Raw genomic sequence first — 23,264 nt, 5'->3', positions numbered from 1 at the left:
CCCCAACCTGGGGGACCAGTTGATACTATTTGTCTCGTCCTTCATCCTTCTCCGTTTGCAGCTTTTCGTTAAGAAAGAGCTCCCAGCGGTCACCACGTGGAGGTGGAAATAAGGTTTGGTAGTAGAGCTGTTGGTGTTGGTTCAGCAGGCGTTTCCAGGTTTCATGCTCCATCGTGGGTACCAATCCACTTTTTCACTCACGAATAATGATAATCAAGAAAATGTGTGGATAAGAAACAAAGATTGTATTTCATTCAAAATGCTAAATTACAAATCAAATTCCAAGCAATCTAAATCATCATCTAATGAAGCTAAAAAGTGACTACTACTCCTCTCTGTTAGTCTATTCTGTGCTCCTCGCAAGGTCATAGTGTCATAAGCGCTGTCTTCTGTTTCCTAAAATAAAAATGGGGCGTAAAATTAAGCGGCGCCATAATCAAACGAGATGACAAAAGTGTGATCTGGTAAACATAACTTACTTTTTCTGGCCGCTTTGTATTCCCTTCCGATTCGACTTTCCCATTTTCAGGTTGCTTTTGCACTTCAACAAGTTTTGGGTTTACAAACCTATTCAGCTTAGCAAGTGTTCCAGATGCCAGACAAGGTTTTTTGCTAGAATTCGGTTTAGGGGAGTGGCTAGCAGTTTCCAGTTGTTCTTGAGATAGCCTGCTCGTGCTTGGAGTTTTCCGTTTTTCATTTATCCTCTTTTCTACACTATCCGGAGCTGATTTTTCCTCAGAATGTTTGTTTCGTTCTTGGCTCGATGAATTTGATTTTGGCGTGAAGCTGATATCTAGGTCCAAATCGGCTGCATCGATGTCTTCATCTCTCAAGTCAAAAGGGGTCAATAGGCGCCCAAATGGGGGAAGTTGATGATTATCGACCTTTGGCGATTCGTTAGAATGGCCGTTGTCGCAGCCCAAAGTGTTAATGGAAACTCTAATATCATCATTGCGGGATTTTTCAGGTTCTGCAACACTTGCAGCTGCTTGTGACTCAACAACAATGTCTAAACTATTGAAAAGATCCATGTCAGAGGAATCGTCTAATATGTCTCCATCGAATAATAATTTCTTCGCGAAATTTGATGATTTGTTTTTAGTTTTTTCGGATGCAGTTGCCTTTGCTGGAGTTTTAGTTTGAGCTTCCTTAGTTTGTTTCGGGAACCTTGTTTTGGTCGGTGTTTTTCTTGGAGACTTCTTTCTAGGAACGATTGGACTCTTTTCTTTTTGTCTATTTTCCGATAGATCTGCTCCTCTTGCATTATTTTTCGGGGGTGAGTTAATTGCTTCCAATTTCTTTACATTATCCTTGTTGAAGCCAAATAAGCTTTGTAAGTTTCCTATGATTGGACTTTTGTCGTTTTTCCCACTTTTACTTTTTTCGTGCTCTCTTTTACTCAAATTTAATTCCTCAAGTTCTCGAAGAATGTTTTCATCTAAGCTTGTCAATCCCATCAAAGCAGTTACTTGACGCACTTGACTTTCATTTGGTCCAAGTGGTAAATTCTCTCGTAAAATGTCGATAGAATTTAATAAGCGGCCGAAACCCCAAGAGGACTCCATTAATCGAACAACAGAAATGGCATCAACAGCATTCACTTTATCACGGAACATAAGACGTGCATGCGCTTGAGCTAGACGGTTCAAGCTGTCCAAGAGTCGAGCGGTTGTGCGTGATGAATCCCGCATGGGGTCAGATCGGCAATATTTGTAGTAAGATCCTAGGATTATGTTCGCTTCGTCTGTTAGTTCTGGGTTGATTTCCTGAACAGCTAAGAAATGCGACTGAAGTCTTTCCAGTTCCCAGATATTTTCTGATAAGGATCTGCTATTCGTGTTTTGTAGGATGTGGTCCGATATTCGATTATCCCATTCCGGATCCCTTTCGTCACGTAGTATGAGAATGACGTCAAATCGGCTAAGAAGTGGCGATCCGATCCCAATGTTGATGAAACTTGTACCCTCGTATTCTGACATGCTGTAGAGGTTCTTCGGATTTGTAGCGGCGAGTACTACGCATCGAGTGCTGAGTTTGCAAACTAATCCAGCCTAGAGCAAGTTAAAAGCGTGAATTTAGTAACAAACCCGGTAAGCTGTATTCAATAGTACCTTCGCCATACTAATTGTCTGCTGTTCCATAGCTTCATGGATAGACGCCTTATCATTTTCCGACATCAAATTAAACTCGTCAATACAACACACACCACCATCTGCTAACACGAGAGCGCCCGCTTCCAATTGCCATTCGCCCTCTTCCTACAAAGACAATCTCGATAATTTCTGACTTCCCACGGGGACTTGATTCTAAATACTTTAATAGCTGCTGCAGTAAGTCCCGCCGCTGAACATCCCATCCCAGTTGTATGTACCGAACGTACGGCAATTTTTGAGGCAGCTTTTAGAAGTTTCGATTTTGCGAGTCCAGGATCTCCAACAAGTAACAAATGAGAACTTCCTCTTTTATTGGCCCCTGCCGCCAGTGTGCATTGTACCCCACTACACAACGCTAAAGCTATTGCCAATTTGACTAGATACATGCCGTGAATTTCAGGACAGATCGATCGCACTATTGTATCACGTGCGCTCAATTGCCCGATAGTGTCTATCGTATCCTGCCACTGAGCCCGAACCCAGACTAATTGCTCAGATAGATCTTTACCAAAATTTATTTTTTCATCATCCTTAAAAACACTTATAGCACGTAGGGATATATTAACTTCGAATCGTTTTCCTTTTGTCATTTGGGGCCACCGGACCTCTATAGTTCCACTAATTTTTTCAAACGAATTTAGGACCTTTTTTCATTTAAATATTTCCTAGAAACTTACCAAATAGTTACACAATCACCAGGTTGGCAGTAGTCAACTAAATCGTTCTCTAGAGTTACCAACAGGGATGCGGGGATGTATTTGTCTGAAAAAAGTTCCTTAGAGGAGAAAAAACATAAATACATTCGATGCTAGGAGAATGGCGATATTACTTGTATTCGAATTTCCTGATAATCCATGCAATATTCTGGTTTAGGATGAGGGTTCTTTGGTTGGAGAGTGCCTTTGCATAATCCGTTCGGGTCCAAACATTTTTTCGGGGCATCAAGGACGTACATTTTAGTATATTCTGCTTCAAGGGTGAATGTCTCCTTACAGCGAGGACACCGATATTCTCGTTTGAACTCGAGAAGTCTTCCTTGAGTCATTCGAACAACGTTTCCTGTAAGTAAATATTGTGTTCTTTAAAATACGCACATAGCCTTCAGTGATTTAGTGTGATATTGGTCCTTGTTGCCTATGGAACATAAAATGCATAGATGGATGAAGCAGACAGCCAGTTTTCGCAAGCCTCTTTTGAGGTCAACTTAGAGTGTTTTGCATGGACCGAAAGAGATGGCAATCACTTGGTACCAGGTCCGGACTATACGGTGGGTGCGATAGGATATCCCATCCGAGCTCCCCTAGCTTCTGGCGGGTCATCAAAAATGTGTGAGGCCGAGCGTTGTCCTGGTGGAACAGAACACCATTCCTGTTGACCAATCCTGGCCGCTTCTGGTCAATCGCCTGCTTCAAACGGTCGAGTTGCTCACGGTAGAGGCCCGAATTGAAGGTCTGGCCATAGTTGAACAGCTCATAATGGATAATTCCCTTCCAATCCCACCAAACACACAGCAAAACCTTCCTGGCCGTCAATCCGTCCTTGGCGATGGTTTGGGCCGACTCACCGCGCTTCGACCACGATCTTTTTCGCTTGAGGTTGTCGCACGCGATCCACTTTTCATCACCAGTCACCATTCGCTTCAAAAATGGGTCGAATTTGTTCCGTATCAACAGTGCATCGAAGGCGTTGATTCGGTCCAAGAGATTTTTTTGCGTGAACTCGTGAACAACCAGCTTTTTTGGAATCCAATCTTCTGCAAATGGTTCCAAACGGTTTTATGGTCTATACCCAGTTCCTGGCCAATCGAACGAATGCTCACATGCCGGTCTACTTGGATGGTTTCGACGATTTTATCGGTTTCTACGACGATTGGCCTACCAGTATGGGGTGTGTCTTCGACATCCACTACATCAGAACGAAATCGTTCGAACCAACGCTGTGCTGTGCTAATCGTTACAGTATCGGGTCCATAAACTTTGCAATTTTCTCAGGTAGTAAAAAAGTAAAATGTGAAGAATTTCTTGCTTGGTGGACTCCATCTTTGACCCGCTATAACTTGAGACTTGAGACTGAAACGTACGATCACAACACTATCAAATCCTTCTTGGTCGTGATCTCATCAATGTCCTTACGTTATACAGGGTGCGGCAGCATAACTTCCTTTTTTCAAAACTCAATAAAAACTATTGTATGCACCGGAAAATATTTATTTATTTTTTATAATGTAGGTTTTGAAGATCAAATCTGTTAGGTGACGTCCCCCATTCTCCATACATTGCGTAAACCGATTTCTGGCGTTTGTCATGACTCTTGTTAGCATAGCAGGTGTTATGTTGGCAATTTCTTCTTGGATGTTGGTCTTCAAATCTTGTAGGGTTCTTGGACGGTTCACATAAACACGGGATTTCAAAAAACTCCGCTAAAAAAAACAATAGCACCCTCGGGAACGACATCAACAAGAAGCTCACACGCGTTCATCCGAGAATTGAAGTCACGTTCTGAAAGTTCCCGCACTATCGCCATCTTATAGGGATGAAAATGAAGATCATCACGAAGAATTCTTCTCACAGAACGATCGGATAGTCCAAGAGCAGATGCGTGTTTGCGCGCAGAACGCCGTGGCGATCGCAACATTGACGCTCTCACTGCTTCAATGTTCGCAGGTGATCTAACGGGCCGAGGGACTCCAGTTCTTCCTTTTGTCGCACTTGCAGTTTGTCTGAATGTAGTGACCCATGTAACAATTGATTTGCGGTCTGGGACGGGAGCCAACGGGGCCAAATTAAAGCGATTCCGAAATGCTCGCTGTGTTGCAATAACCGAACATCCGCTTGAAAAGTAAACCTCAACGGCAAAGGCACGCTCCTCACTATTCCAACGCATGATGGCGACTGAACCGTGTCGGGACAAAACTTTACAGTATCCCCTCTTGAACGAGACCACTAGCGCTCCGCTATGACATCAACTAACTGAGTGGCGCGCATTTTAAAAAAGGAAGTTATGCTGCCGCACTCTGTATAACAATCTCTTGCTTTCTGGCCCGTACTTGTGCTTCTTTTCCTAAGGATTTCTCCACCTTGCCGAGAAAATTTTCTACTATTTTGCCTGGAGACTTCTTCAGCTTCAGCATCATTCAGGATCTCCTTTTTGGGAGCGTCTGATTCGGCTGACGTTTTCTCCAAGGTCCATCAGCTCAGGGTCGGATTTAACCTTCCTGAGGATATCGGCGTAAGTTATATTACCTTTTTTGGAAGTGATAATTAATTCGGGCCGTAATCTTCTTTTATGTGTCGCATTTTTCTTTCCGTCAACTTTGGACCATGCTTCCTTTTTGGGGCTTTACCTCCCTTGGGTCGATTGGAACCGGCGCCGCAGTTTCCACGATTTTGGCAACTTTGTCTGCCTTCCCCTTTGTCGGTGAGAGGCCGTTTTACCTTCTCGCGTCCTGTGAGGATCCGAAAGAATCGTTCGCGCCCTCTCAACTGCTCTTTTCAAGCTTACCACCCTTTGGATTTTGAGGGGGTGTCACTTGTGATGCCTGGGTGACGCTTGATTTCTTCGAGGCATTTTTTCGTCCTTGGCTCTATTGTACACGAATGGTACGGACCATGTTTTTGATGGCTTGGTGCACATTGTGTTTGTTCTTTATAAATTCAAACAACTATAATATTTTACCTCCGAGCAGGGTAAGCGATGATTCGTCCGTATTCTGACACTGCTCCTCTGTTTGGTTTTCCCACTGGGAAATTCGGTGTTTATTAGCCTTCCATGAGCTTCCGTGATTTCCTTCCTTCATCAAAGTTGGTTTCGGAACAGATCGCAGGATCGTCGAGCTTCTCCTAAATGGATCAAACATTAAGTCCTGGGGCATGTTCCGACCAGGGGTAGTCACCCCCAATGGGCTAATGAATGATCAATTTGTGGGACACTTTTCCGTGTATTTTGAACAGGCGTTCTCGGGAGTAATGTACTCCTTTTAAATGTCTCTTTCTCCAGACTACTTCTACTCACCGGAGACCTGGTCCTCGACAAGAGAGACCGGATTATTGCGTCTACCACTGGATACGGGGTGGGACGTTCCCGAGGTCCCCGAGTAAGTAGTTCTGCCTACTAGCTGGCAGCATACCTGCGTCCTAGGTAGTAGCCTCGAGAAAACTTCTCGGTGAAGGGCGAACCGCGAATGACCAGTACACGTCGGGACACACTGGGAGTCTCCGGAGCCGTCGACAACTCTCTGTCGGCGTCGACGGGGTGATGTGAGCGTAGCTCTGTGAAGGTGGTAGTTGCGACGTGTATCAGGAGCCAGCCCCTTCGAGACCTTGGTCGGGAAGTGTGCATTGAACCGGTGTTAGTAGAGCTGAGTGCGTTTGGACGGAGCACAAAAATGCGTCGTTCACCGCAGCGATCAGCGAATGAGGCAAAGAGGGCTGACATAGCCGATGTGATACCGAGGCGCCCAAAAAGAGAGGAAGTCCCATCAACTGGCGCGACTGATCGAGCGGAGATGGCAACTCCGATATCTTGCAGTGCCCCTGTTCTGGAAGTAAGCTCAGTCAGAATCGCTAGTCCTGAGCAGATGGATTCGGACACAAACCGAGTGGAAGTGCAGTCGACCGTCCTCGCTAGAGCCGAAGAGGAAAGGCTCATCAGGAAGTACGCAGTAGTGGTGAAACGTATACGGTCGGCAACGTTCCTCCAGAAGAACGCCAGCAAAGGCGTCAAAAACGGGCTGATGGAACTTGAGGAACTACTGGACAGCATCTCCTTCTATAGGCGAACGTGGAGAGCAGCGGAAGACGATTGGAGAGCAGAAACAGTCACACTCCCCGTTGAGAATGCTGCTTCCATCAAACGAACCGCAGATAGCCCTCTGCAAAGCGAACTGGGGAAAAAGTGGAAAGAGGACGACATGCTCGAAGGAGACTTTATCAAAGTAGTTTCCAGGGCCCAAAAAAAGAATGCGGAGACACGTCTGTCCAAAGACAAGGAGGCTGCAAACCAAAAGCCTCTGCTCTGCTCATTAAGCCGACAGAAGGCAAGATATTTGCGGAAGTCCTTAGTGAAATCCGCTACAGGATGAAACCCGAAAACGGAAAACGAGGAGTGGCGGAGTTCCCGTCGAACTGGGCCCAAAGACGACCAACAAGAGTACGTTCTGCGCAGCGGTCAAGGGGCTATTGGGGGCGAAGGCTCTTGTTTACAGCCAAGAGCCCATGTGCTCCCTAGAAATACGGGATCTTGACTGCCTCACAGAAAAGGTCGAAGTAGAGGAGGCGCTAAAGCGTGAATGTCCAGAGGAAACCATTGCCCGGGTAGGTTTCACCTCCGTAAATGCTCGAGGTCAAAAGCTCGCCGTGGTGGAAGTCCCCGAGTAATATGCGAGGAAACTCCCTAGCAGTGGGAGAATCAAAATCGGATGGGTAGTATGCAGGGTGCGAATGCGGATAGTCCCCACCAAGTGCTACAGGTATCTGGACTATGGACACACGTCAGCAGCTTGCAAAGTTTCGGACAGGAGGACAGTATGCCGGAGGTGCGGTCAAGTGGGTCATCAAGCGAAGACCTGCAAGGAAAGTGAGAGTTGCGTTCTCTGCAGTGATCGTGGCGCGTCTGGTGAAAGCATCGCACACACTGCGGGCTCCGGACGGTGTCCGATCTTCAGGGCGAAATTGGAGAGGGCTAGGGTGCGAACGGCATGATCCGCATTCTGCAAATTAACATGCATCGGAGTGCAACGCTCACCAGTTGCTAGCACAGTTCGCTGTGGAAGTAAATGCTGATCTAGTGCTGATTAGCGAGCAATATCGAAACAAGGATCCATCCTCATGGTATCTCGATTTATTGGGCGCCGCTGCCATCTGGGTTCGGGACAACGTTCGACTTTGTGTTCTTGCCGAAAGCCGGAGGAACGGGTTTGTCTGGATCCGGTGTAACGGGTAGGGATAACGTTTTTTAGCGTTTACCTGACGCCGAATGAGACGATGCCGGACTTTCGGCGCCGGCTTGATGCTCTGGAGGACGCCGTTTCGTGTACGGAGGGACGAATCCTGGTTGGCGGCGATTTTAATGCCAGGGCTCTTCAATACTTTCCGGCGAGCACCAACACGACGCTCCCCTTGCGTATGGAATGTCGCGAGGGTGAGCATCGGGAAGATTGTCGAAGCTCTTGGAGCGGGTAGGGCCGCGCTGGAGGGCACTCCGGGGCGTGGTAGTGTCGCAGTTGACACCGTCGTAAATTCAGTGATGAACCTGATAACGACGGCGTGTGAGGCTTCCATGTCCAGGAGAGGCCCCAGGCGCGACAAGCTTTCTATGTACTGGTGGACGGCAGAAATTGCCGACCTACGGAAGGAGTATCATAAGCTCCGCCGTTTGACACAACGTTGGGACGCCAGCGAGGAGACATGCGCCATGAAGGCACAATATAGATCAGCAAAAAGGAGACTCCGCAGCGCTATAAATAAAAGCAAAGCTCGCGGCTGGCAGAACCTTGTTAACGAGATGAATGAGGACCCGTGGGGACTTGGCTATAGGCTTTTCACCTGGAAAATCGGGGCTCTGCGGAAGCCCTGCACACTGAGCTCCGACCAGATGGACCGCATTGTGCCGGCATTGTTCTCCGGACACCCCGTATCGGTTGATGTAAATAGCGCGGAAAGCGTCGTGGATTGCCCCCTTTTCACATTGAGAGAGCGCGAAGAAGCGGTTCTCACTATGAAAAACAGGAAGGCGCCAGGTCCTGATGGCATCCCGGCGGAAGTTTACAAACTTGAAGTATTTAACGCCTGCTTGAAGGAGGGAATTTTTCCTTGTCTCTGGAAAGTGGCCAGACTCGCGTTGATCAGTAAGGGTAGAGGAGACCCGAAGCTCCCGTCTGCATACCGACCGCAGTCTATGCTTGACGCGACCGGGAAAGTGCGCGAGAAGCTCATGAGGGGTAGACTCACTGAAGCGATCCGTGCTGCCAGGGACTTATCCGCAAGGCAGTTCGGGTTAAGAACAGGGAAATCTACAGTGGATGCTGTTATGGAGGTCGTAGATGCGGTTAATCGAGCCGAGGCACACAGACGCCGATCTCGACGGATAGTGCTCCTCATAACACTTGATGTCAGAAATGCCTTCAATTCCGTAAGATGGACAGATATGCTAGGCACACTATAGAACTCCTTTCACGTGCCAAGCTATCTCTTGCGGATATTGAGGGATTATCTGATAGACCGTTCCCTGCTCTATGAGACGCTAGAGGGTCAGAGGAGGATGGAAATCACGTCGGGAGTAGCACAGGGATCCATCTTAGGGCCGGAACTCTGGAACTCTTCCTACGATAGTCTGCTGAGACTCGATATGCCTGAAGAGTCGCGCCTGGTCGGTTATGCAGACGACGTTGCGGCACGTGTTGCCGGACGCACTGTTGAACAGGCGCAAAGCAGACTTAGCATATTGATATGACGGGTAAGCGGATGGATGACTGCTCACGGTTTCAAACTTGCGCTGGAAAAAACCGAAGTAGTCATCCTGACCAGAAGGAGAATCCCGACCTTGCGTCCCATATCGATCGGCGAGTTGACTATAGAGTCAAAACCAGCGATTAAATACCTTGGTTTAATGCTCGACTCGAAGATGAGCTTCTTCGAGCAAATCAAAGCAGCAGAGGACAGAGCTGCAGCTGCAGTCGCGGCCTTGAGTTGCCCGTGAAGCACGTCAACGCACCCTAAGCGAGTGGCAACTTTCTTGGCAAAATGAGCCAAGGGGCAAGTGGACTGCGCGGCTCATCGACAAATTAGACCCACGGTTGAACAGAACACACGGTGAGATTGATTACTTCCTTACCCAACTTCTAAGTGGGCATGGAGGTTTTCAGTCTTACCTGCACAGGATTGGGAAGGCAGGATCTTCCGATTGTGTGTTCTGCAATGGAAAGGCGGACGACACTGAACACACCGTTTTCTCTTGTGAGCAGCTTAATGCAGACGCAGGGGAGCTCTCTCCAGACATTGTCAGAGAGATGCTGAAGAGCGCTGGCTCTTCTTATTACAAAGAAGATTGAACTCGACCAGCGGGGGGATCGGACGGAAAGGGATTCCCTGAACTAACAACAACTCCCTTCCTCCCCTCCCCTCCCGTTGGTGAAAGGAATTCCTGACTTGAAGGCTCCCAAAGCCGGGAGAGCGGGAGGGCCAGCCCGAAGGAATGTGTCAAACGGTTCCAGGCTAGTTCTCTGATGGCAGGGAGGTGTTTAATTGGTAGTCCGCCAGCGTGATTTTGCGAGAGTCCAACACTCTGCGCGTAAACGCATTCACCTACTCTGCTCCAAAAAAAAAACACTGGAAGTCGCCTCCAAAATGAAGCCACTTCCGGTATATCGGCACGCGCAGCCAGTGATCAGTATCCCTAGGGAATTTGAAGTCTACACCTACGGGAGGACTGATCCCACCTGGAAGCCGCAGCAGCCACAATTCGAGGGACCCTATGAGGTTCTCAAGCGTGGGGGCACATGTTCAGACTGAACGTTGAAGGAAAGTCGAGTAACCTCACCACGGGTTCTCTCTCGTTGAAATCTCGTGGTTTCAGCTGTGGGTGCAGTGTTGTGACGAAGCGATCCCTGATTGCACCGAGTAATAAGCGCGTCCGGCGGATATGCCGACTACTAAGATCGTTTTCGGCATGTCCGTGGGCCATGATGATAATAATAATAATCGTTGACGCAGCACTCCATGGATCAGGGTCTCGAAGTGGGTTAGAGCACTTCATTCAGGTCCGCAACGGCACAGTGCAGTACGCTGCAGGAGGAAATGTGGTCAGCATTGCACTCGCCCGAGATTATTACCCTGATTTGACTCAGGTACTCATTCACAGCTGAGTCGACTGGTGTCCGACGTCAAATCACGATACAAATCCCACTGCCACCAGTGAGATTTGAACTGCGATCTTCCGTACGACAGCCTTGTGCTCTAACTACTCAGTGGTTGGCCATGAGGTCAACGAAAAAGCAGGATTTTATGCCGTTTACTGGAATCTCTCGAGAAATAGTGTCCCCACAAAATTACCGGGTGGAAGTGCAGCTCACAATCGGCCGAAAAAAGTAGTAATAGCACATGCATATTTCCCACTGGGCAATCCATATACAAATGAAACCTACCTTTAACCTGAACAAACTGTCCCACATTGTCGTTGCCGGGAAATGATCCTTTCAGCGGCCCATCTGGTTGTGGCAAGTTCACGAATCGCACGTGACAATTCTCCTTTATTTGAAATCCATCTTCGAGGAAGCAGTTCCCCTCGATAAGCTCCTTCTGTCCTTCAAGCAAGGCCCTATTCCACTCCGGGATAACGCTCCAAACGTTCTGTAGAATTCCCGCGTAGAGTTCTGGTCGTGTCCTTTGCAAGTGGGTGAGACTGTGAATAGCGGAACGTGAGAAATAATGCCGAATTCCGTGTGGTACTTTTTTGTGAACTTACTTGACATTGAGGGACACATGCAAGCAATCATTGCTGTCGTTCAGCAAATTCGTTATATCGTCACGGTGGAATTCCTTGAGGTAGGCGAGCATTTCGGGACTCGGCCGGGTTGTTTACAAACAGCTGATGTTTACATGCAGTCAGCTGTGGTGGACATGTGCGCTTCCCAGTCGGACTTTATGCTGAGTGCATTTGCGTGCGTGTGGATCATTTTTAATGGAGCAGTTTGCGAGTGTTTTAAGCCAATTCTTAGGATTTCAATGTTAATAAAAAGTAAATTCCAAATTCCAAAAAATAGAAATTAATTGATTTAACAATTCATATCACGCAATACACACTATCGAAAGCTAAGCTCCCAAAACCAATCTTTTCCACAATACGTTCCACATTACAATTTTATCACCCACTGTACCCTTTCTTGACAGTTCCCATCTATTTATGCCATCAATTGTCATCCAGCCACAAAAGCAATTACAGTTTGACTCGTGTACTCGCGCCCCAGTCGCGTATAAATTCGACTGCATTGTGAAATAGTGTTTTAGTTTATATATTCGCCAGTTGCTATGCCATAATGGAAAATAACAATGAATCGACCGCACCAGGCTTCATACGTCCCCGTAGGATCGCACCCCAGAACATCGTTTTGCGCCTGTTTGCCCGCGAGAGCGGTATGTATCGGCGCGGCACGGAAAGCTACGTCTCACGGAAATTCTATCAAAACATCTACCCGAACCTGACCGTTGTGAACGTGGAAAAGCCGGCAGGGTTCCTGCGAAAATTTAGCCCCGACGGGAAGTATTTAATTGGCTTCTCATACGACCAGACGTCGGTGGAGATTTACCGCTTTCTGGGCGTACCGGCGGCAGCGAATCTCCTGAATCTCTGGAATGATGATATCGTGCCGAATGTAAATAAGCATCTCCCATACTTCATCCGCAGCCAGATCTTCGAGAAACTGTTCAAATTGCAAAAGACAGTGAGCGTTTCACAGCTCAATAAGCAACTGAACCGCGAGTGCAGTCTGTTCACAAACGACGGCCGATTTGTGATCGTGGGGGCGGCTTCCTTCATATCAGACGACAACCGGCCCGGATTTCACGAAATCTACACCACAAACGAAGCTATCACTCCTACATCCAAGTACAACTTGGAGGACTTCTCGATATATCTCGTGGACATCCAAGAGGGCCGCGTTACGGACACGGTGGACTTCAACGTGGACAAAATCTTTCTGGCGCACAACCAAGGGATTTATTTGTACAATAACACCTTCGCCGTCCTTTCCGTCTTCCACCAAACCATTCACATCTTCGAGATCTACAACGGACGCTTCATGGCTGTGCAAAAGATCGGGCGGTTCTGCAGTGAATTCGAGAAAAACCTTTACAACGCGACATATCCGAACCCCATGTTTCGACCGTTCATGGAGAAGACGATAAATAGCCTGAAGCACCGAGTGCTGGTCTTCCTCTTTAAGAAGGCGACGCTTGACCAACGGAGCTCTGGCGAGGCATTCTATTTGAGGAAGTACTTTCAGTTCTTCGATTCGGTAAGTTGGGCTAGCCTCTGCTTGCGGACGTCGGAAATTGATTTTGACTTTGTTTTCAGTACAAAAGCCTGCGAATGTGGAAAATGCAGCTACTTGACGAGGATCACCTTCTGATCAAATACGCGAGTGAGGAGGTGGTCAGCCTGAAGGTGCTCGAGCCCAACAGCCACCCCTCGTTCTTCGTCTTCTACAGTATACCAGACAGCCGCGTTCTGGAGGTTTTTGATAACACCTCGAGAGACCTTTTACACCTCTTCGAGAATTTCTGTGATATGTTTCGGAACACCCAAGTGCAGTCCGATTCACTCTTCCCCTGCTCACCTAGTAATAATATTTATGCTAAGCTCCTTCAACAAAAGTGAGTAGACCGTCACCCCCGAGTCGTTTTCCGTGATTAATCCAAGCTAACCTCCTCCTTCCAGGTGCAAACAAACAATAATCAGTGCCCGCGGCGGAGGCGCCATCGAGGCCACAAAACGAATGCTTGCTCAACTACCGATCAGTGCGCAGAGTTACAGCTGCTCGCCGTACTTGGATTTGAATTTGTTTAGTTATGATGACAAGTGGATTTCGGTGATGGAGCGGCCTAAGGCGTGCGGAGAGTATCCAATAAGATTCTTCGATCGCGAAACTGGCCTGTTCAAGTTCCGCATATATCCGGGATTGCAAGATAGAAGGGCGACGAGCGCGCCACGCAGACTGGTCGCGTTCACTTTTCATCCAACCGAACCTTTTGCCATCAGTGTTCAGCGTGTTAACAATGAATATGTCGTCAACTTTCATATTCGGCACGAACCTTTTCGTTTGAATAAGTAGATAAAAAAATAGTTAATTGGAAGCAGACATTTTGCGTTTCATTTTCTGCAGAGCAATGAAAGCCAACAGCTTTTCAGTTTCCAAATAAGACGCGAAAATGGCCATGTGGAACCTCATTACGTGACCTACGAGAGTTTTTTCTTGGCTTAGGCCGCATTTACGATGCGCATAATGAAATGTCATTAAGTGCAATGAAATTTGTATAAGACGACTTTAGAGTTTATCATGTGGAAACTCTTATAATATATTACGCGCATTGCAGGCGTAGAAGCTGGCAACATTCTAACTAACTGCAATATCATCATCATCAACGACGCAACAACCGGTATCCGGTCTAGGCCTGCCTTAATAAGGAACTCCAGACATCCCGGTTTTGCGCCGAGGTCCACCAATTCAATATCCCTAAAAGCTGTCTGGCGTCCTGACCCACGCCGTCGCTCCATCTCAGGCAGGGTCTGGCTCGTCTTCTTTTTCTACCATAGATGTTGCCCTTATAGACTTTCCGGGCTGGATCATCCTCATCCATATGGATTAAGTGATCCGCCCGTCCGCACAACCGGACGGTCATGGTATCGCTCATAGATTTCGTCGTTATGTAGGCTACGGAATCCTCCTCCATCCTCATGTAGGAGGCCAAACATTCTTCGGAGCATTTCTTCTTTCGATTGCGGCCAAGAGTTCGCAATTTTTCTTGCTAAGAACCCAAGTTTCCGAGGAATACATGGGGACTGGCAAGACCATTATCTTGTACAGTAAGAGCGTTGACCTTATAGTGAGACGTTTCGAGCGAAACAGTTTTTGTAAGCTGAAATAGGCTCTGTTGGCTGCCAACAATCTCGCGCGGATTTCATCGTCATAGCTGTTATCGCTTGTGATTTTCGACCCTAGATAGGAGAAATTATCAATGATCTCAAAGTTGTACTCTCCTATCTTTATTCTTCCCGTTTGACCAGTGAGGTTTGATGTTATTGGTTGGTTGGTTTTCGGTGCTGTCGTTGCCACCATATATTTTATCTTGCCTTCATTGATGTGCAGCCCGCGCCGCCTGCTCGATCTGGATGAAGGCAGTTTGTACGTCTCGGGTCGTTCTTCCCATGATGTCGATATCGTCAGCATAGGCCAGTAGTTGGGTGGACTTGCATTTACCCCAGCATCACGGATCACTTTCTCGAGGGCCAGATTGAAGCGGACGCATGATAGGGTATCCCCTTGTCGTAGACCGTTGTTGGTGTCGAATGGTCTCGAGAGTGATCCTGCTGCTTTTATCTAGCCTCGCACATTGGTCAGGGTTAGCCTAGTCAGTCTTATAAATTTTGTCGGAATACCGATTTCTCTCATGGCCGTGTATAGTTTTACGCGGTCGATAAATAGATGGTGCAACTGATGTCCATATTCCAACAGTTTCTCCATGGTTTGCCGCACAGAGAAAATCTGATCTGTTGCTGATTTGCCTGGAGTGAAGCCTCTTTGGTATGGACCAATGATGTTCTGGGCGTATGGAGCTGTCCAGCCTAGCAAGGTAGCGGAGAGTATCTTATAAATGGTTAGTTAGTTTAGTTTACTGGGGGGAGCCACAGCTCCGAGCACTCAGGCCATTGTTAGATCCATTGTTCTATCCCGTAAATTGCCTATTCAATGGCTTCCCGCCTACGGTGTTCGCAGACTTTAGCGAATCTAAGAATATTCTGCAGAGGCAAAGAGTGTGCAGATTCTTCATTGAAGAAAACCTTGCCAAGGTGTCTTCGTCTGAGATCTGAGGATGCCGGGCAGCTGCATAAAAAGTGCAGGGGGGTCCCCTCCTCCTTCTCCCATTGGCTGCACATAGCCGAAACCACTACCCCAATCTTTTCCATATGGTAGTTTAAGGAGCAGTGTTCCGTCAAAAGCCGTACTAGGGTTTTCATGTCCCATTTCTTAAGGGACAACAAAAATACCGCTCTAATGGCCCTAGGCTCTTTCACAAGGATTTTCGCCTGCCGACAAGAGTCCAAATTTCTCCACTCGGTTGTGTGAATCCTTGCAATTTCACCCTTCAGAGTAGACTTGACAGTAGATGGTCGGATTTCAAGAGCTGGTTCTAGCCTCACCATTGTGGATCCAGACCCTCGGCGAGCCAGTCTTTCAGCCTCCTCATTACCGGTGATGTTAGAGTGCCCGGCACCCACATCAGCAATGTTTCGCTCAGTCGGCCAAGTTTCAATAGCAGCTGATGACAACTCCACACCAACTGGCTTGATATGTCGTTGCTGATTAGTGCTGATAATGCCGACCGACTGTTGGAACAGATTCGGATGCTCCGACCCATACATTTTTGTCGCAGACATTCTTTTGCTGCCAACGAAATGACATATATCTCCGCCTGGAATATGGTCGTCACTTTTCCGAGGGGTCGGGCCAGTTCTATTATCGAATTCTCCGAGAACACCCCTGCGCTCGATTCATCCTCCATGGCTGACCCGTCTGGGTGTAATCTGAAAAGACTCGTGGCCATTTGTCGACCATTCTTCTCTTTCGGTGATTACAACAGTGTATGTCTCTTCAAAGACGAATCTGAAAACCATATGATCGGTCGGCATCTGGGCTATCGGATGGTTTTCAAGGAATTTCCAGATAGACGCATGACTGCGTGATTGGCCGCCTTTCCACGCCCCAATGGTATCAAGCCTATATGTGTCGTTGGCTGCTTTCCGTTTCACCTTCAAGTAAATGGGGTAAATTTAGGATAATTTCAAGTGCCACAATCGGCGTAGTACTCACTCCAGTAATACTTAGGCAACCAAGTCTCTGAATCTGCGTTAGCAGCTTCCTGCTGTTAGCAAAGTTAAGTCTTGGCCACCGTACAACGATGCATGCATACATCAAAATGGGTTTTATTATGGATGTGTACATCCAGTATATCCGTTTGGATGAAAGTCCTCAGGTCTTACTGTCACATACTGTGTCCGCAAACTTGCCGGTAATTATTACGGCTAGGTCGTCTACAAATGCTTGCGGGAAGACTTTTTTGCCCTCCAGGAGCCACAGCAAGGTATCCTTTACCAAGAGCCATAACAGTGGAGAGAGAACCCCTCCCTGTGGGCAGCCCCTGAGACATCCTGCTTCAATAGACTTCTGGCCGACCGATATGTGGATTTTTCTCCACTCTAGCATGTGAAGGATCATATTGATTAGCAGCGGTTCGATTCCATGTTGTCTTGCCGGACGACCCTCAGGGGTCGTTAGCCCCTCAGGGGTCGTTAGTGATTTTTAAACGGGTCGCTTACGATACGGGGTGTGACGTCCCCGAGGTGCCCGAGTAAGTAGTTCTGCCCCCTAGCTGGCAGCATACCTGCGTCCTAGGTAGTAGCCTCGAGAAAGCTTCTCGGTGAAGAGCGAACCGCGAATGACCGGTACACGTCGGGGCACACTGGGAGTCTCCGGAGCCGTCGACAACTCTCTGTCGACGTCGACGGGGTGATGTGAGCGTAGCTCTGCCAAGGTGGTAGTTGCGACGTGTATCAGGAGCCAGCCCCTTCGGGACCCTGGTCGGGAAGTGTGCATTGAACCGGTGTTAGTAGACCGCGTTGCCCCGAGCGAGCGCTGATCCGTCCGTGAATTCCGGGATCAGCTAAGCGTAGGTCAGGCCTTAGGGAACTGGGGTAGGGGCTGTGTCCCCGAGGGTATACCCGTTCTTGACTATTGCGGCCCGCTCCCTTGCACACGATGCGCTGGTACCTTTTTCATGGAGAATATTCTGAAAATTATAAAAAAAAACGACGAAACAACAGACAAGGAGGAAGAGCTGGGTGCGTTTGGGCGGAGCACAAAGATGTGTCGTTCACCGCAGCGACCAGTGAAAGAGGCAACGAGGGCTGATATACCCGATGAGACACCGGGGCGCCCAAATAAAGAGGAAGCCTCATCAAGTGGTGCGACTGACCGTGCGGGGATGGCAACTCCATTACTTTGCAGTGCCTCTGTCCTGGAAGTAAGCTCAGTGAGAGATGCTAGTCCTGAGCAGATGGATTTGGACACAAATCGAGTGGAAATGCATTCGACCGTCCTCGCTAGAGCCGAAGAGGAAAGGCTCATCCGAAAGTGCGCAGCAGTGGTGAAACGTATGCGGTCGGCAACGTTCCTTCAGAGAAACGTCAGCAAAGGCGTCAAAAACGGGCTGATGGAACTGGAGGAACTACTGGACCGCATTTCCTTTTATAGACGCACGTGGAGAGCAGCGGAAGACGATTGTAGAGCAGAAACAGTCGCACTCCCCTGCTGCTACTTGCGTCAAACGGACTGCAGATAGCCCTCTGCAAAGTGAACAGGGGAAAAAGCGGAAAGAGGACGACGTGCCTGAAGGAGACTTTATCGAAGTAGTCTCCAAGGCCCAAAAAAAGAAGGCGAAAAAGGATAAAAAGAAACAACGGACTCCGGCGCCAGAGACACGTCTGCCCAAAAACAAGGAGGCTGCCAACCCAAAGCCAGTAGCGGAAAAAACGAGGAAACGAAGAAGGACTAGATCGTCGGCTCTGCTCATTAAGCCGACGGAAGGCAAGACATTTGCGGAAGTCCTTAGTGAAATCCGCTACAGGATGAAACCCGAGGAGAACGGAGCAGAGGTGTCTTCGATACGGAAAACGAGGAGTGGTGGAGTTCTCGTCGAACTGGGCCCAAAGACGACCAACAAGAGCACATTCTGCGAAGCGGTCAAGGGGCTATTGGGGGAGAAGGCCCTTGATTCCAGCCTAGAACCCATGTGCTCTCTGGAAATACGGGATCTTGACTGCCTCACAGAAAAGGTCGAAGTAGAGGAGGCGCTAAAGCGTGAATGTCCAGAGGTAACCAATGCCCGGGTAGGTATTACCTCTGTAAATGCTCGAGGCCAAAAACTTGCCGTGGTGGATGTCCCCGAGCAATATGCGAGGAAACTCCTTAACAGCGGGAGAATCAAAATCGGATGGGTAGTATGCAGGGTACGAATGCGGATAGTCCCCACCAAGTGCTACAGGTGTCTGGGCTATGGACACACATCAGCAGCTTGCAAGGGTCCGGACAGGAGGACAGCATGCCGGAGATGCGGCCAAGCGGGTCATCAAGCGAAGACTTGCAAGGAAAGCGAGAGTTGTGTTCTCTGCAGGGATCGTGGCGCATCTGGCGAAAGCGTCGCACACACTGCGGGCTCGGGACGGTGTCCAATCTTCAGGGCGGAATTGGAGAGGGCTAGGGTGCGAACGTCATGATCCGCATTTTGCAAATTAACATGCACCGGAGTGCAACCGCTCACCAGTTGCTAGCACAGTTCGCTGCGGAAGTAAATGCTGATCTAGTGCTGATTAGCGAGCAATACCGAAACAAGGACCCGTCCTCATGGTATCTCGACTTATCGGGCACCGCTGCCATCTGGGTTCGGGACGACGTTCGACTTCGTGTTCTTGCCGAAGGCCGGGGGGACGGATTTGCCTGGATCCGGTGTTTAGGGATAACGTTTTTTAGCGTTTACCTGACGCCGAATGAGTCGATTCCGGACTTTCAACGCCGGCTTGATGCTCTGGAGGACGTCGTTTCGAACACGGAGGGACGAATCCTGGTTGGCGGTGATTTTAATGCCAGGGCTCTTGAATGGGGCATGCCTCAATCAGACTCCAGAGGGAAACGGATTCTGGAAATGGCGGCGAGAACCGGGCTCGTAATTTTAAACACCGGATCCACGCCAACGTTTCGGCGCTCAGGTTGTGAAGGAAGCATTCCCGACATAACTTTTGCGTCGGAATCTCTGGCATCATCGGTGGACGGGTGGCGAGTCCTAGAAGACTTCTCGGCAAGTGATCATTAGTAGATTGCGTTCGAAGTGTTTGACGCTACTTGCCGGCGAGCACCAACACGACGTTCCCCCTGCGTGTGGAATGTCGCGAGGGTGAACATCGGAAGGTTCGTCGAAGCTCTTGGAGCAGGTAGGGCCGCGCTGGGGGGCACTCCGGGGGGTGGTGGTGTCGCAGCTGACACCGTCGTAAATTCAGTGATGAATCTGATAACGACGGCGTGTGAGGCTTCCATGCCCCGGAGAGGCCCCAGGCGCGACAAGCCTTCTATGTACTGGTGGACGGCGGAAATTGCCGACCTACGGAAGGAGTGTCATAAGCTCCGCCGTTTGGCACAACGTTTGTACGCCAACGAGGAGGCATGTGCCATAAAGGCACAATAAAGATCAGCAAAAAGGAGACTCCGCAGCGCTATAAATAAAAGCAAAGCTCGCGGCTGGCAAAATCTTATTAATGAGGTGAATGATGACCCGTGGGGACTTGGCTATAAGCTTGTCACTCGGAAAATCGGGGCTCTGCGGAAGCCCTGCATACTGAGCACCGACCAGATGGACCGCATTGTGCGGGCATTGTTCCCCAGACACCCTGTACGGCTTGATGTAAACAGCGCCGAAAGCGTCGTGGATTGCCCCCTTTTCACAATGGGAGAACTCGAAGAAGCGGTTCTCACTATGAAAAACAGGAAGGCGCCAGGTCCTGATGGCATCCCGGCGGAAGTTTACAAACTGGTGTTCCGCCAACGGCCAGAATTGCTGCTCGAAGCGTTCAACGCGTGCTTGAAGGAGGGCATTTTTCCTTCTCGCTGGAAAGTGGCCAGACTCGCGTTGATCCGTAAGGGTAAAGGAGATCCGGAGCTCCCGTCTGCATACCGACCGCTGTGTATGCTTGACACGGCCGGAAAAGTGCTCGAGAAGCTCATCAGGGGTAGACTCGCTGAAGCGATCCGTGCTGCCGGGGACTTATCCGCAAGGCAGTTCGGGTTTAGAACAGGGAAATCTACAGTGGATGCTGTTATGGAGGTCGTAGATGCGTTTAATCGAGCCGGGGCACACAGCCGCCGATCTCGACGGATAGTGCTCCTCATAACGCTTGATGTCAGAAATGCCTTCAATTCCGTGAGATGGACAGATATGCTGGGCACACTAGAGAACTCCTTTCACGTGCCAAGCTATCTCTTGCGGATATTGAGGGATTATCTGAAAGACCGCTCCCTGTTCTATGAGACGCTAGAGGGCCAGAGGAGGATGGAAATCACGTCGGGAGTAGCGCAGGGATCCATCCTAGGGCCGGACCTCTGGAACGCTTCCTACGATAGTCTGCTGAGACTCGATATGCCTGAAGAGTCGCGCCTGGTCGGTTATGCAGACGACGTTGCGGCACTTGTTGCCGGACGCACTGTTGAACAGGCGCAAAGCAGACTTGGCATATTGATGCGACGGGTAAGCGGATGGATGACTGCTCACGGTTTCAACCTTGCGCTGGAAAAAACCGAAGTAGTCATCCTGACCAGAAGGAGGATTCCGACCTTGCGTCCCATATCGATCGGCGAGTTGACTATAGAGTCAAAACCAACGGTTAAATACCTTGGTTTAATGCTCGACTCGAAGATGAGCTTCTTCGAGCAAATCAAAGCAGCCGCGGACAGGGCTGCAGCAGGAGTCGCGGCCTTGAGTCGGCTAATGGCGAATGTCGGCGGCCCTATATCAACTAGGAGACGTCTCCTCATGGGAGCAACGCAGTCCGTCCTTCTCTATGGTGCGGAGGTATGGGCTGATGCCCTTGACAAGGAGGTGCATCGTAAACGCCTCGCTCAAGTGCAGAGGCGGGGAGCTTTGCGAGTGGCGTCTGCTTATCGCACTGTCTCCGAACCGGCTGTGATGGTGATTGCGGGAGTGATCCCCGTTGTCCTCCTTGCCAAGGAGCGCAAAGCTATCTATCGCTGTAAGGGCGAAAACTTAAGAGAAGTGGTTGCCCGTGAAGAACGTCAACGCACCCTTAACGAGTGGCAACTTTCTTGGCAAAATGAGCCAAGGGGCAAGTGGACTGCGCGGCTCATCGACAAATTAGACCCGTGGTTGAACAGAAAGCACGGTGAGATTGATTACTTCCTTATCCAACTTCTAAGTGGGCATGGAGGTTTTCAGTCTTACCTGCACAGGGTTGGGAAGGCGCGATCTCCTGATTGTGTGTTCTGCAATAGAGTGGCGGATGACGCTGAACATACCTTTTTCTCTTGCGAGAGGTGGGACGGCCTCCGCCAGCAGCTTTATGCAGACACAGGGGAGCTCTCTCCAGACAACATTGTCAGAGAGATGCTGAAGAGCGCTGGCAGCTGGAATCGTATTGCGCATTATGTTCGGGCTCTTCTTACTACGAAGAAGATTGAACTCGACCGGCAGAGGGATCGGACGGTAAGGGGTTCCCCGAACTAACAACTCCCTTCCTCCCCTCCCCTCCCGTTGGTGAAAGGAATTCCCTGACTTGAAGGCTCCCAAAGCCGGGAGAGCGGGAGGGCTAGCCCGAAGTAATGTGTCAAACGGTTCCAGGCTAGTTCTCTGATGACAGGGAGGTGTTTAGTTGGTAGTCCGCCAGCGTGCTGTTGCGGGAGTCCAACACTCTGTGCGTAAACGCATTCACCTACCCTACTCCCAAAAAAAAAAAAAAAAAAAAAAAAAAGGTGGGTAGCGTATAGCTGCCTCACCTGACGTTCCTAGTAAACATAACTAGACCAGTTTTCCTAGCGTTCACCGTGAGTCCATTGCGGAGGCACCAGCTGTGGATTACATGCAGAGTTGCATTCAAGCGGTCACATACTGTGTCCGCAAACTTGCCGGTAATTATTACGGCTAGGTCGTCTGCAAATGCTTGCGGGAAGACTTTTTTGCCCTCCAGGAGCCACAGCAAGGTATCCTTTACCAAGAGCCATAACAGTGGAGAGAGAACCCCTCCCTGTGGGCAGCCCCTGAGACATCCTGCTTCAATAGACTTCTGGCCGACCGATATGTGGATTTTTCTCCACTCTAGCATGTGAAGGATCATATTGATTAGCAGCGGTTCGATTCCATGCTGTCTTGCCGCATCACAAATTGCCGCGAATGAGGCATAATTGAAGGCACCTTCGATGTTCATGAGTGCGCCTAAGGCGCATTCTTTTTCGAACATCATCTTTTCAATTGTTGCCGTAAATTCATGGAGTGCTGTCTCCGTGGATTTGTCTTTCTGGTAGGCGTGTTGCCTATGGTGAAATGGCCACTTAGGAATGTGTGTATCCCTTATGAACCGATCTACTAGTCTTCCTAGTCCTTTTAGTAGAAAGGACGTTACACTGATCGGTCGAAAACTTTTTGCGTCTATCTAGGTGGGTTGTCCTGGTTTCGGAATGAATAATACCTTCACATCACGCCATTTAATTGGAATATAAGCATGTGCTAGGCATGCGCGATATATATTCCGAATATGTAGACCCAGAGCATCCATTCCTTCTATTAC

The 23,264-nt window shown here is 49.0% G+C and overlaps 2 protein-coding genes across 2 annotated transcripts; one reads left to right on the top strand and one right to left on the bottom strand.

Moving 5' to 3' along the window:
• Positions 1-226: 226 nt before the first annotated feature.
• LOC119660340 (DNA helicase MCM9-like) lies at positions 227-11,771 on the bottom strand. Its single transcript, XM_038068827.1, has 8 exons — positions 11,613-11,771; positions 11,293-11,549; positions 2,983-3,212; positions 2,831-2,928; positions 2,315-2,771; positions 2,112-2,258; positions 480-2,051; positions 227-396 (listed from the first exon to the last, which is right to left on the bottom strand). Exons 1-8 carry the CDS (start codon positions 11,702-11,704, stop codon positions 268-270), a joined length of 2,982 nt encoding a protein of 993 aa, XP_037924755.1. The 5' UTR covers positions 11,705-11,771; the 3' UTR covers positions 227-267.
• Positions 11,772-12,052: 281 nt separating this feature from the next.
• Positions 12,053-14,004, top strand: LOC119660256 (DET1 homolog). The gene is made up of 3 exons (XM_038068710.1): positions 12,053-13,161; positions 13,221-13,519; positions 13,584-14,004. The coding sequence occupies exons 1-3, from the start codon at positions 12,184-12,186 to the stop codon at positions 13,975-13,977; spliced, it is 1,671 nt and encodes a 556-aa protein (XP_037924638.1). The 5' UTR covers positions 12,053-12,183; the 3' UTR covers positions 13,978-14,004.
• The last annotated feature ends 9,260 nt before the right edge of the window (positions 14,005-23,264 follow it).

Source organism: Hermetia illucens, chromosome 6 (genome assembly GCF_905115235.1).
Source record: "Hermetia illucens chromosome 6, iHerIll2.2.curated.20191125, whole genome shotgun sequence".
NCBI classification, from domain to species: Eukaryota; Metazoa; Arthropoda; class Insecta; order Diptera; family Stratiomyidae; genus Hermetia; species Hermetia illucens.
Note: the sequence above shows the minus strand (reverse complement) of the source record. Positions and strands in the feature narration are given on the sequence as shown.